General features: G+C 44.0%; 1 protein-coding gene across 3 annotated transcripts in view; it reads left to right on the top strand.

The window, feature by feature from the left end:
• ZNF385B (zinc finger protein 385B) overlaps positions 1-13,190 on the top strand; it is a 1,149,514-nt gene that overhangs the window by 923,632 nt on the left and 212,692 nt on the right. For all 3 annotated transcript variants that reach the window (XM_086956211.1, XM_086956210.1, XM_086956212.1), the window contains one exon: positions 11,605-11,715. In XM_086956211.1, the coding sequence (XP_086812337.1) occupies positions 11,605-11,715 (111 nt within the window). The remainder of the gene's footprint in view (positions 1-11,604; positions 11,716-13,190) is intronic.

The raw sequence follows: 13,190 nt of genomic DNA, 5'->3' as shown, positions 1-13,190 counted from the left end.
CCCTAATTCATCTAAAATTTAAATTCTATACATTATATACATGTGCATTTTACTGATATCACCATGGTATCTAAATTTCATAAAACAGCATTTAAGGCACCCCACTAATTTGGTCGATGGACCAGCTAGTAAAAGTTAGTTAATGGACATTAAGAACGGCTTCATTCACCATTTTATTGAACTTTATTTCTCTCAATTACTCTGTCATATCCTTATGCTTTAAATTGTAATCTTTATTTAGGAAAACCATTTATAACATTTCTTTAATTACTCAAGTAAAGGGAAAGAATACATTCAATTAGTTTACATTTATTAGCAAGATAGTTCAGAAATGAAATTATTTAAAGACATATTACCAGTCTTCTTTATCGAGAAGTAAATAACAGGATTAAACAACACAAGTTCCCAACACAGCCTCTCTATCTGCCTCGATGTCTACCTCCTATCAGTACTCCGATCCCATCTAAAGTTAAAGTCAAGAAAATTTCAAAGTCTTCTGCGCCCAAAAATCAATCAGTCCGACAGCATGTCGTGGTGCGAAAATAATTCAAAGCAAGAAGTTTTTTCTCTCTTCTAAACGGCCTCCTTTATACCCTTTATCACTAACTATCTAACTAAAATTTGAAACTTTAGGGTCCACACTCATTTCTCATTGGTCCATTCAAGGGGTGGTGAAGATCACCTCATCTCCTCATTGTCCAAATTTTGCAAAGTCACTTCCATAATTCTCATGTGGTCATAATTGTTCATGTTTGTAACACATTCATCCTGTCCTTAAAATGTTGATACTTCGGTCTAATTTACCAAGCTCACAACTCGAGCATCTCATTTGGCATCATTCTATTTTTCCGGGCCACACTGACCTTGACATCAGTAGCCCAGGCACAGGCTGCATATACATCTCTCGAGCACAGTCGCGCATGCGTAGTTTTACACTCTTTCGGAGTCTCGCGAAACCTCCATTTTAACTAGGCCACATAGGCCATAAAGGGAACTATTATAGAAACAAACACAATTAAAACGTTAGATTTCGAAGTAGAGCCCTTCTGTTTACCTCCCACCATTCTAAGTTTACCCTGTTAGTAGTTACCTAGCATTAAGCTATGAAAATGCATTGTTTTCTTACCAATCTTCTTCATTTTGCCACAATAAATACTTATAAGCGTACATGCATAGCTTTGTTTACTTAAAAAAAGCATTGCTGCACTATATTAGTATGACGAAATCACATGATTAATGTATTACGATTTGCAACACAAGCAAATTAGTATCCCACGTGTACTTTTCTGTGTGTGTTTTTCTTTTTGTTGGTTAGTACTGCACTCCACTCGATTAATACATGTTATAGTTATGAGAAATCTGACTTCACGAGGGGTACACAAAAAATGTTGTCACTCCTTCGCTCCATCATTCCCTAGCAGTCCACCTAAAATCTTACTGCGTGTTTTTTGCATCTGCAAAATGCGTCTCAAATTTGGTTGTGAGCTACTCCTTATAGTACTTTTACGTTCAGCATTCAACCTTAACTTTACATATGTCATTTCCACACAAAGTAAACTACACAAACCTTAGAAGAGGTATACCACATTTTCGGTGTTGCAGTTAGAGAATTCCCAAATCAGTTGTTTTGGATGGTTCTCTTTGAGTGCCCATCGTCTAGTACATACAGGAAATTTCTTTCAATATGGCCATTAAGGGTGTTTTGGAGAGAAACTGTTCTTCATGCCTTTTCTTCCTCTACTTTTTGGTGAGATAAAAGAACCTAACACCTGAGTTCCGAGGAGTTGGCAGAAGACCCTACTTGTGGTTTCGCATGAACCATGCCAAATTCAGTTGAATTAAACAAATGGATCAGAGGAAAACTTTCTGCTGATGGTACGCTGCCTTACTGACAGGGTGCATTTATTTTCGATTGGAAATAAATCTCCACCAAGATAAACGAACTGTGGTGTCTTCTATTCAACACTGGCGACGAGGGTTGAGTCCATAGTTAAAGCACACCCTGTAAAGTTGCCCCAGCACCACTGGGTGACAACGAGCATATCAAAGTCAGCAAGCAAGTTACTGACGGATGATTGGTATCAGCGAGTTCAGGCTAGCATGTATGTACATATTTTTTACAGTTATGCACTTCTTGCTTGTGACAATATTCTAATCCTGAAATCCCACAACTCGTGTGTGGATTAAAGTGCATTATGAGGAGTGAGAACTGCGGTGCTGAAGCAGACATGCTGAAACAGATAATCAGTATCACATTGAGCATTTCATAATTAATAATCCTCACTGGGGCATAGTCGATGCTGTTTTCCTGCACAGAGAAGCTGTTGTGCTAATTGGAACGCCAGAGTGGAAATACAAGTGGAATCTCCCACAGAAACAGGAAGCCACACATAAATGAAAAAGTGAAACCAGAAAGAGAACTACCTGAATCCCCATTGCAGTGCCATAGAGTGCATTTATAAATGGAGGAGTACATCAAAGGAATACAGCCTTTAATGGAAAGTAACTTTATGTTATGTCCACTTAAAAGCTATACATCAGCTTATACAAGGGAAGAACTAAAGGACATCTACCATTCTCGTCAATAAATAATTGCAATCTTACCAAGAGCTACCAGTTCAACACACAGTGACTACCTTTGTTATTTCTACCGTTATTTTCTTTCACTTTAGGCATACATTCCTAAATTCATCTTTAGAATATCAACACACGTTTATTATTTGACATCATTATATCGTGTATTGACAATTTAATTCATAGTTATGCAGTTGATAACTTTGCCAACACTCTTGCAAAACTAACATAAACCAATTATGCCATGGGAAACTGGCATGACACATTTCAGTCGTATCTGAAGGCAGTGGATGGGGAGATATTTGTTGCAAACAATTATCCATATTAAAGAATAATCTTGCCATCAAATAATGCACAATTTTGAAAACTTTACTTTTTCCATGTAGAGAGGCTGATGATGTTTCTGATGCAGTTAAAGAGTCTGATGGAGAGTGTAAGAGGGTAAAAGAGGCCATTTGAGGAGAAATTTGGAAAGAGGCCCAGCACAGAAGTATAAAAACACACTTTGTTTCTTATGCACAACTTCTAGGAGAATCTTTGGGACACCTAAGTGGCCACATGATATTTAACAAATGTGCATGATGACATCATACACGTTTAGTTAATTACCAGACCCTACAATATGAATATGCAGGAAAAACTATTGTAGCTTAAGGAGCCTTCTTTGGAAAAGTCTATAAATGTAGGAAAGCATTTAGAGAACATCTCTCATTGTCTGAAAACTTTGAACGCAAGGGAAAGTAGGGCTAAGTTAAATTGAAATTCGGAATTGAGTGACACTGTGTTAGTGCAAAACAAAGGGTGGAAATGATGAGGTATCCATTGCTGGGGGAAACAGCAGTGTTATAGGTGTGGAACTTCATGTACACAGTAGCTCCTAACTCATGCTCCTCATTGAAACCAAAATGTTTAAAATGTAAATGAATGTGAATTTTTTCTAGGGTGTCTAAAACTGAAATGGGTGGTAGAGAGTACAGCACTTTAGAATGTGTGTGGCGCTGGAGACCTCTAATTGACAGAGGCATGGTGGCTCGGCCCACATCCTTGGCAGCGGTGAAATGGCGCCTGTGCTACTGATGGAAGCCGCTGACTGAGAGCCCTGGTGGAGTGGCACCACTACGGAGGATAGGGCATTCTCTTTGAGCCCAACCCGTGGCTGTTGGATAGGGCTGGGAGGAGACCCTAATGGCCTTGGGGGGTAGCCACCTTCCCTGCAGACTCACCTTGCCTGGTGAGACAATTTGCGCATTTGCCTTGCACAACTATTCAGCTCTATGAGCCTGTGTACCTGATCATACCCTACTCTGAGAGGGTTTGATACTGCTTTGGACAATAATGGTTGGTACTGGATCCATTTGGTTCCGGATTGGCATATGTAATACTCCTGCTTTGAATTCCAGTAGAGATAGCTACTAGTTTCCATGATCCTGTGTTGGACCGTCCTGAGTTCCCAGGCTCTGTGAGGCCTGCCCAATATGCTGCACCTCCATTGTCAATAGAGATCACTTCACAACCATGGCAGGAGAGGGAGACTCTTTCAAGCCTTAACCAGTGTATATGAATGGGTCTGAACCCATACTACCCCATCTCCCCCACCCCTAGAGCTTCAAGTAGATAAGATTATCACCGCGTTTTCCGACACTAAATCCACCCTCCAGCAAGATATAAGGCTATCTTGGTAGGCCTGGGCTTCTGAGAGCTGATCACCACAAATTAGCGGATAGAGTGAAAGTGTCAAGGCCCAGCTTTGCAGGAGTCGGTTGTCGTAGAATAATAGTCCACCTCCTGACATTACCAAGTCCCCTGATATGGGGTTTCCCCCCAGGGTCTTCGTATTATCAGGTGAGGGAAAAAAGGTAGGGAAGGGGTCTGCCGGGAAAAAGGCTCTGGAATGACACAAACACAACAATTAGATAATTATAAACAGTCTACTCTCAATTATTCTCGCTAAACAAGGTAGATGATGGTGTACCTGATTGACCTCTGCATTGTACCATGAACTTGAAAGCATACAACATATCTTCGTACAACCCTGAAGAGAGAAAACAATTGCACCATGAGTATCTCGTCTAACTGTTCTTCCAATTGATATATACACATATGCAGTGTACTGTAATGTCCCCTACCCTGTTCTATCTTCCAGTAGGTAGGGTTAGAATTCGAATCTTCGATGATGCAAATAAAAAGAACAAGATGCCTATTTGGGTTGACCTTACCCAGAGTAGCGAACAGAGTTCTTAGGCAATATGCTCAAGGCGATACAGTTATGGTTCAATAACCTTCCCTACCATAAAGTTTATAGTAAACAAAACGTTGATATAGAAAACGGCAATGCGCGGTTGTGACCGCCGCTGTATTCCGCTTCTGTTCCTCTATCCTAAACAAAAAAAGAAAGTTCAAGCCTGTGACAAGAAACGGTAATACGCGGTTGCGTCCACCGCTGTATTCCGCTGAGCAACCTGTCACACTGTTCACAAACAATAATTGTAAGTCGCGAGGCTTAGCTTCGCCTCTTCTCTAAAACCATGATAACAACGACACACGGTGTTACGCTGCAACCAGCACGCCGTAACCCGCTGTCCGTCTAAATACAATCCAAAGAAAAACAAGAGATTGCAGTCCACTATCGGTTGCAGCACCGCTGTCTGCCAGAAGACACTAGAGGTACGTACAAGACAAAACGGAAGACGGTAATACGCGGTAGTGTCCGCCACTGTATTCCGCTTCTCTAAATCAAATTACTCACGGGCGCTGACATCTCTGAAGATTGGAATTCAGAACTGGAGCTCCACGGATACCGATGCTTCCTCAGCCGAGGAAGAAATCCAAGTACAAAAACAGATTACGCGCAAACTCTTGCGCTATCTCAGGGCTTAAATCAAGTTCCCATTCCGGGCATTATGGGAGATGTAGTCTTTCTCTAAGTTCGTGTCTGCTGCTCGATAATCCTGACAGAAAGAGGTGAAGGTGGTGGTGGGTGAGTTGTTTCCAGACCATCTGGCCCTGATCAGACAAGTCACAAACCTGAGGAATAGGGTACGCACCCTAAAACATTGTGCCGAAGATGCAGAGGGCCACAACCATCTGAACAATGTTCACATTGTGGGACTCCCAGAAGGAACAGAGGGTGGAGACATAGTGTCTTACCTTGAGCAATGGTTAAGGATGGATGTCGCTCAGAATCATCTGTCTCCATTCGTTGCCCTGGAGTGTTCACACAGGGTGCCTGCCCAGCCAGCAACCAGGGTCACCCGCCCCAACTAGTGGAGGCCAGATTATTCCATTTCAGAGACAGGGATATGATACTGCAGTGGGCATGGGTGGGGGCTCATGCACCATTGGTAGTGGGAGAGTATCATTGTTCCCTGCCTTCACTGCTGCTGTGCGAGCCAAAAGGGCCTCCTTTTTGAAGGTAAAGAGAACGCTCCAGGAATGGGTCCTGTAATACTCAATAATGTTCCCGGTCAAGCTGAAAATAATGCTGGATGGTGCCTCGCATTTCTGTGAAGACCCCAAAATGGCATGAGAGTGGCTGGATGCTAACAAATCAGGGCCAGCCCCTGTGTGCAGGGGACTAGACCAGGTGCAGGCTCCGGAAACAATCTCAGGAATCACTCGCAGGGGGACTTTCAAGAAATAGACTAGGTCCCAGACGGAGAAGAACCGGGCAACTGGGGTGGTGTGGTGAACAAAAAAAATTATGGATTAAACTCAGATCCTTGTGACTGGCATGAATGTTTACATTGTCCAGCATTCCGTCCATCAATTTTTTTCTTTTGCATATGTCGCCCTAACTGGGAAGGGTATGCCCAGACGTGGGTTCTGTGCTCACTACACCTCTGGATTTAAGATAGCCTGGCTGATGAAGGGTGATGCCCTGAAACCGTTCCCAGGATGCTTGTCTGTTGTGGTGAGCAAAAGAATGATGGATTAAACCCAGATCCTAGTGACTGGGGGTGAATGCTTGCATTGTCCAGCATTTTGTCCTTCAATTGTTTCTTTTGCATATGCACTTCTGGCTACGGCAGAGACCACTGTGCCATGTATGTATGACTCAGAGACTGATTTCCCATCATAATTACAGTCCTCAGAATCTGAATCCACAGGTTCGACAATGGATGGCGGGGTCTCCTGGAAGTGACCCCACAATCTCTAGAGGAACTGATGCAGCTCAGAGGTGTTTGTTTACGAGGTCTTGCCTCTCTCCTGCAATTCCCCCGTTGACAATTGGTTGATGGGTGCCTTTACCTTTGGTGGTAATCTAGTTTACCTGTCATGGCAATGATTGTGAGAGACGCAGTGGCCGGCTCTGTTGGTCGACCTGGGATACTTGGATGAGGAGCGCCGAGTGGCCTAATCAGGGCCACAGTTTGTTCCTGGGTGACAGGCACTTCCAAGCCAGGAGCGGGAATGGTGATGCTGGTCTCTTCTTCCCTGCCCCTCAGCACTTGACACCAACCAGGAGTCTGGTGGATTCATGCACATGACAATGCTTATCTTTCATGTGTTTGGGTGGCCAGCCATTGCTGGAATGCTCTTGGGTTGAGGAGTTTGATGTTAAGGTATTTGTTGTTTGTCTCAGGCAATCCGTTGCATACTGTTGTGGGGAGTGTGGGTGCAGGGTTGGTTTGGGGTTGACTCTATGACCTCAAGTTCCATTTGGATGGATGGCTTATCATCACCCAGTACTCGCATTTATGACATGGAACATCCAGGGGATGGGGTCCGCATCCAAGAGACACAACTTCCATCGGTATCTCAGACGCAGGGGGTGCTCATTGTTGTGCTGCAGGAGACTCACCTTACGGGTATCAAAGTGGAGCGCTTGCACCTTAGATGTGCAGCCAATTATATGCCATCGCTACTCCATCTTTGTCCTGAGGGCCTTGGTGTGGTTTAGGGCCAGGATCCCTTTTGAGTTAGAACACTCTTCCATAAGTAAGGAAGGGAGATATGTCTAGGTCAAGGGCAGGTTGTTGGGCAAGGAAATCACACTAAGGAGTATATTTGCACCAAATCAGAACCAGGTGGAGTTCTTCCATTCCCTCTTGGCGCCCCTGGGACACTTAGAGAGTGATGATCTGCTCCTGGGGAGAGACATTAATTGTGCCACAGTCATGTTGTTGGATCAGTCCATTCTCCCTCTACCGGGAGCGTAGGCACATAGAACAATGGTGGGCCTCCGTGAATGGTTACAACACTGGTAGCTGGCTGACATCTGACGCACCTTTCATGGGGTAGAATGGAATTACTCCTATTATTTCCACATTCATGCACTACAGACTAGATTGGGCAGTTTTCTGTGTTCTGACAGGATGAGTCAATATACAACTTACTTCGAATAGCTTGGCCGCATCTTTTTCAGTCACAGCCCGTTGCTTTTAGGGGTCCTGATATTGATGATCGCCTGGTGATCCCTACATGGAGACTTACCCCATGGCACTCAAAGATGCCTGCTAGAAAGACTCCCTGGAAACTGCCATCACTGGATACTTTGATACTAACCAGGGCTCTGCATTCACTGGCCAGGTAGAATGGTAGTCCAAGGGCAATGTTTGGCTCAGTCAGTGGGAGTCCTAAGGGAATTAGATGGTGAGTTGCGTGCTCTAGAGGCCACACTTGATGCCTTACACAATGCCTTAGGGGCAGATCCTGTGGCCCACCGTAGGCTTCTTGAGGCAGAGGATCCGTATAACACTACTCTAGAGCGTTTGCACTGTCATGACTATAGGAACTCGGTGACCCGAGCTCATGAGGAGAAGGAAAGGTCGGGGAGGCTCCTAGCTTGGTTCATCAGACCTGAGACCTGAGGCCCTCACATTACCCAACTTCAAACTGCTGATGGTGAGCGTGTCTATTCCCCGGGAGCTGTTAATGTTGCATTTTAGGACTACTATGAAGCGCTTTACTGCCGTCCGGAGCTACTTCTGGAGGTTCTGCAGACAGATGTTCTGGACCGGTTGCTACACTTAATTTAACCTTCGGGGCCAGAGAAGATCTTGGGGTACCGGTGATGTTTCAAAAAATACTGCATGCTATCACAGAATTAGCTACTGACAAAACCACGGGCCAGATGAACTCCCTGCGAAGTTTTGCTCCACATTCATGGGACAACTGGCCCCGAAACTGGAGGCAGGCAAATCGCTTTGTCTCCCCGTGCCTACCACAAATGAATGTGTTCTTCTGTAATGTAAATTGTGCTCATGCCATGTTGTCGAGTTCGCTCTATATAATATTGCAAGGAAAAATAAAGTAGGGAAACTCGAGTTCACACACTACTGAACGCGCACTCTTAAGTGCATCAGCAGTGCACTGTGAATCGGAGCGTTTCGCAGGCCTGTCACAGATAAGAAATGCTATTAAAACGAAATCCTACAAAACAATATACTACTGGCCGGCAGCAATTCATACCCGGACATCGTCGGGCGGGCTGCTAGTAACTATAGAAAGTAAATTTCCCTATTACAATAGTTTGGTTACAGTTAAAATGTTTTCTTCATCATGTGCCTCTTTCTGATTTGGTATAATTGTAATTTGTTATCGAAGTCTGAAAATTAGGTTTGACACCAACACATTTGTTCGGAATGGTACTGAGGAGGAAGGAAAATCATCTCTGTAGGCCAAATGTTTGTCTCTGTGTTAGTTCCTTTAGAAACATTAAGCAGGGTGACTGTAAGCATCCCCAAAATAGATTCCCACTAGAGAAGCCAGAGGCAGAAGGATTTCGGTAAAAAAACAAAAAGCACAGGAAATAAATTGTGATCTATCTTTATCAGTATGGTCCACTGTATAATAAACACTGTGTATTTTATGAACACAAACACTTCCCTTCTTCTCACAACCGCAAGTCAACCGGGGGTATAAGTTGCAAATCTCCCTGCCTTCTCACCGCTCTCTATGCTCCATGTCGGGTCTGTGATCCAAGTATCTTCATTCTAGGTGGCAGGCTGGCCACAAAAAACACCGAATTCCTCACCCTTTACAGGTCTCCAGAGATACAGGGACAGGCAGCACCATTCCAGGACATTTGTTTACCTAGGATCGGGACTGACCATGTGGCCTAGCTGCAAGAAAATAGTGCCGGTGCTGCCCACCGGCAACCACGACCACAAATTAAGCACTATTAAATATATCACTATTGTTGCTAACTTCATTGACTCTAAATATAAGTGCCAACAATAAGAGCGAATAGCCTCCTAATTAGCTATTTTATTCATCGTTTTTATTTGTACATCAAGTATATAAAGGAGTTCATTATTTCATACTAAGCAAAGTGATTAAATCTTTAGAAAAGCATGGCTTTCGATTTAAATGTAGACTCACTCATTGTCTAAACTATTCAAAGCTTTGCGCACAGACAGCAAGTTAATGTACGTGTAGGCCTGGTTTAGATATAAAAACAAACATTGTAGACAAAAATTGACATTCTTGTAAATAGAGTAGCTCAGCTTTGTCTGCTAAGTTTTCCAATCTCTTTTACATAAGGAATATTATCGGGGTGTAGCATAACTTCTTGCGAACCCCCTTACCAAGACGTCAATGCATGTTATTACATATTCAAATTAGCCCCACACTAATTTTTAATACTTGTGCCATGCGCACCTGCTATTTCAAGATTCAGTTTAAGTCCAATATGCCTCATTTTCAAATTATGAATAAAACCACTGCGCAATTCCAAGGCTTTATTTGGCAGAGAAGCTGAAAACTGTACTATTCAACAGCCTATGCCCCCGTATTCAGAGTAACTTTAAATAGCACTGTGTGTGGGAACACCTGACATGGGCGTTGATTCAGATGGTGTCTGTAATTTAGCGTTCCTGTATCGGTTTACATCATGGCGTTAACCTGCTGTCAGGCAGACAGCATGTGGCTATTCAAACGCCCTGTAATCCACCCCAGTGGCTGACATATTTAAAACCTATCAATTGTTAATGTCGCGCCTTCTTGGGTTCTCATCCAGCGCTGCCTCCGTAAGGCCCCTTGTTTGGGAGCTAAGGCCACTTACTCCGAGCGGGATGCCAGGCCCTGTCCTCTGAAACACAACACTTCGGTCGGAGTCCAACACTTACACCTGCGTAGCCCTCGGAGAAGGATGTTGCCGGTTCGCTGTTCCTCGTACATCATTTCCTGCGGATTTTGATCTGAATGCACCAGAGAATTGTTTTCTGCCGTTTCTCGAGCTCTACCGACGTTTGCGTGTCCTGGTGACATTGGCTGGTGGTTTCCAGTCACACAGTAAAGGCCAGAGGGACTTGAGTCCATTTTAGGTAAATATGTTTTGTTCTGGGCTCGTGTTCAGATGGTGTTTGGAAACAACTGCAAGAGGCCTCTTTGAGCATGCTTTTGAAACAAGCAACGTTGATTGAAACGAAATTTGGACGTATGCCTACACGTATAAAACTGATTTACAAGGTTTATTTTAATCTATGTTTTGCTGGTTTGTTATGGATATTTAATGCGAACCACTAGACTTAGAGAAACCAAACAAGTCACACTTGCGCGTTGCACCCCTCATCTGGACTGAGAAAGACTGGGGAACATTGTATTTCTTTTGCACAGTCCTTTATGTTCTAGAAGACGACACACAGCACATTGCAGCTTGATATATTTCTGATATAGAATATATATTTTGTTGCGTTTATATTACCCTTCGTGTACGGTAACTGCCCCATATTACACTGATATTTGTACAATAGTACCAAGGCGGCAGATTTCTCTACTCTAAGCTTTTAGCAAGAAGCACACACACACGACTGCTGGTTCATTTTCTTCTGAAATGTGCAACAAAGATTGGGTTATGATGTGTTCTGGCAACAAATATGTGCAGTGTATTTACGACATTCCTATAGTTGTTCATGTTTGCTTTGTTTTTTCTGGTTGTTCATGTTTGCTTTGTTTTTTCTGGTTGCTCATATTTGCTTTGTTATTTCTATGGTTGTTCATGCTTGCTTTGTTTTTTCTGGTTGCTCATGTTTGCTTTGTTTTTTTCTATGGTTGTTCATGTTTGCTTTGTTTTTTTCACTCGCTCAGATGGATCCTGTGCAAAAAGCCGTCATAAACCACACGTTTGGGGTGTCCCTGCCGCCCAGGAAGAAGCAAGTGATCTCTTGCAATGTCTGCCAGCTCCGCTTCAACTCGGATGTGAGTAGCATGTGTTATATTATTGATGCGTAGCTGTTAATCTGCGAGCCTGCCCTCGAGCCAGAAACACCTGCGTGCTGATGCGCGCGCCCACGTCAGGGAGCGCACACCCAGCAGCCACGAGTGATCTAATGAAATGCGGCGCAGTGTGATTCCTAAGGTACATGGTGGTCCAGCAGACTGTTATGATGTACTAGTCTTTACCGCTCACGGAGTCCCATCTGGTATCTGCTTGTGTTTCCGGGAGAAGGGCTTTGAAAATAAGAATTGTTGTTCTTAATTTGACAGGACGCCCTGTGGTGATATTTAATTGTTTTTATTCTGCAGACGATATTTGATTATATTAACCCATAATCTATTTACCATAAGGTGCCATTTCAGTCTTCCAGGTACTAAATTCGAAACTCAGTCATTGCGCCGCACATTTCTTCTCTAGTGCCACATTCATAGAATTGCATTACATTTGTTGCACAAACAGGATAGAGGGGGATTCCCGACAACCGATGGATATTGATACATGCCTAGATGAAAATATATTCCATTTCAACAAAAATATTTTGATTAGTAGCATTATTTATCGGTGGGCGGAACTCGCTGAGTTTCACTCCACAGAATTCTGCTGAGTTACATTTAAATTCTGCAAGATTCCATGGGGTTCTGCCAACGAGTGGAAAAAATGTACCATGAATTGCTCAAGAGGGCGTGGCTGTTCGAGTTTATTTTGCTGCTGCTTGAGAAAATCTACTCGAGTGGCAGCAAATCTACTCGAATGGCAGCCCTCTGAGAGCAAACGACCTCCCGTGTTAGAAAATCACGCTATGGGATGCCAAATTATGCTCTCCAGGTCGCATTTTCTCAAGTCTCTCATGAGAAAAATACTGTCATGCGCTGATTGGCAGAATTTGGCTACAGCTCTGCTTTAAAGAGTAATGTGGTGTGACCCAAATTCCGTCAACTCTATGGGGCAGATTTATGAGGCCGTTGCGCCTCTTTGCGTCGCAATTGCGTCACTTTATTTGACGCAAGTGCGGCGCAAACAATGCGCCCTATTTACAACGTGACGCATCTAGGAGATGCGTCACGTTGTAAAGCACTGCGCCATAAGGAGACGTTCCTGTGCAGGGGGGGTTGGGGGGGGGGCGTTCCTGCGCAGGAACGCCTCCTGAAAGTGGCTGAGTGAAATCTATGAGATTTCACTCAGTCACTTTCAGGGCAATGCTGCGTCAAAACCCTGCGCCTGCTTGAAGCAGGCGTAGGTCTTGACGCAGCATTGTGCACATGGTGTACCCCCGAGCCTTGCTGGAGCTGCGTCGCGCTTGCGACGCAACTCCAGCAATGCGCCACATTTCCGGCACAGATGCGTCACGCATCTGTGCCGTTTTTGCACCATGGTGCGCCGCATTATGAATGCGGCGCACCATGGGTGCCGTAGCTGTGGTGCACGTTAACTGGCGCATCCCTCGGGATGCGCCAGT

This window comes from Lissotriton vulgaris, chromosome 2_1 (assembly GCF_964263255.1).
Source record: "Lissotriton vulgaris chromosome 2_1, aLisVul1.2, whole genome shotgun sequence".
Taxonomy (NCBI): Eukaryota; Metazoa; Chordata; class Amphibia; order Caudata; family Salamandridae; genus Lissotriton; species Lissotriton vulgaris.
The sequence above is the reverse complement of the archived record's forward strand: the minus strand, read 5'-3'. Positions and strand labels throughout refer to the sequence as shown.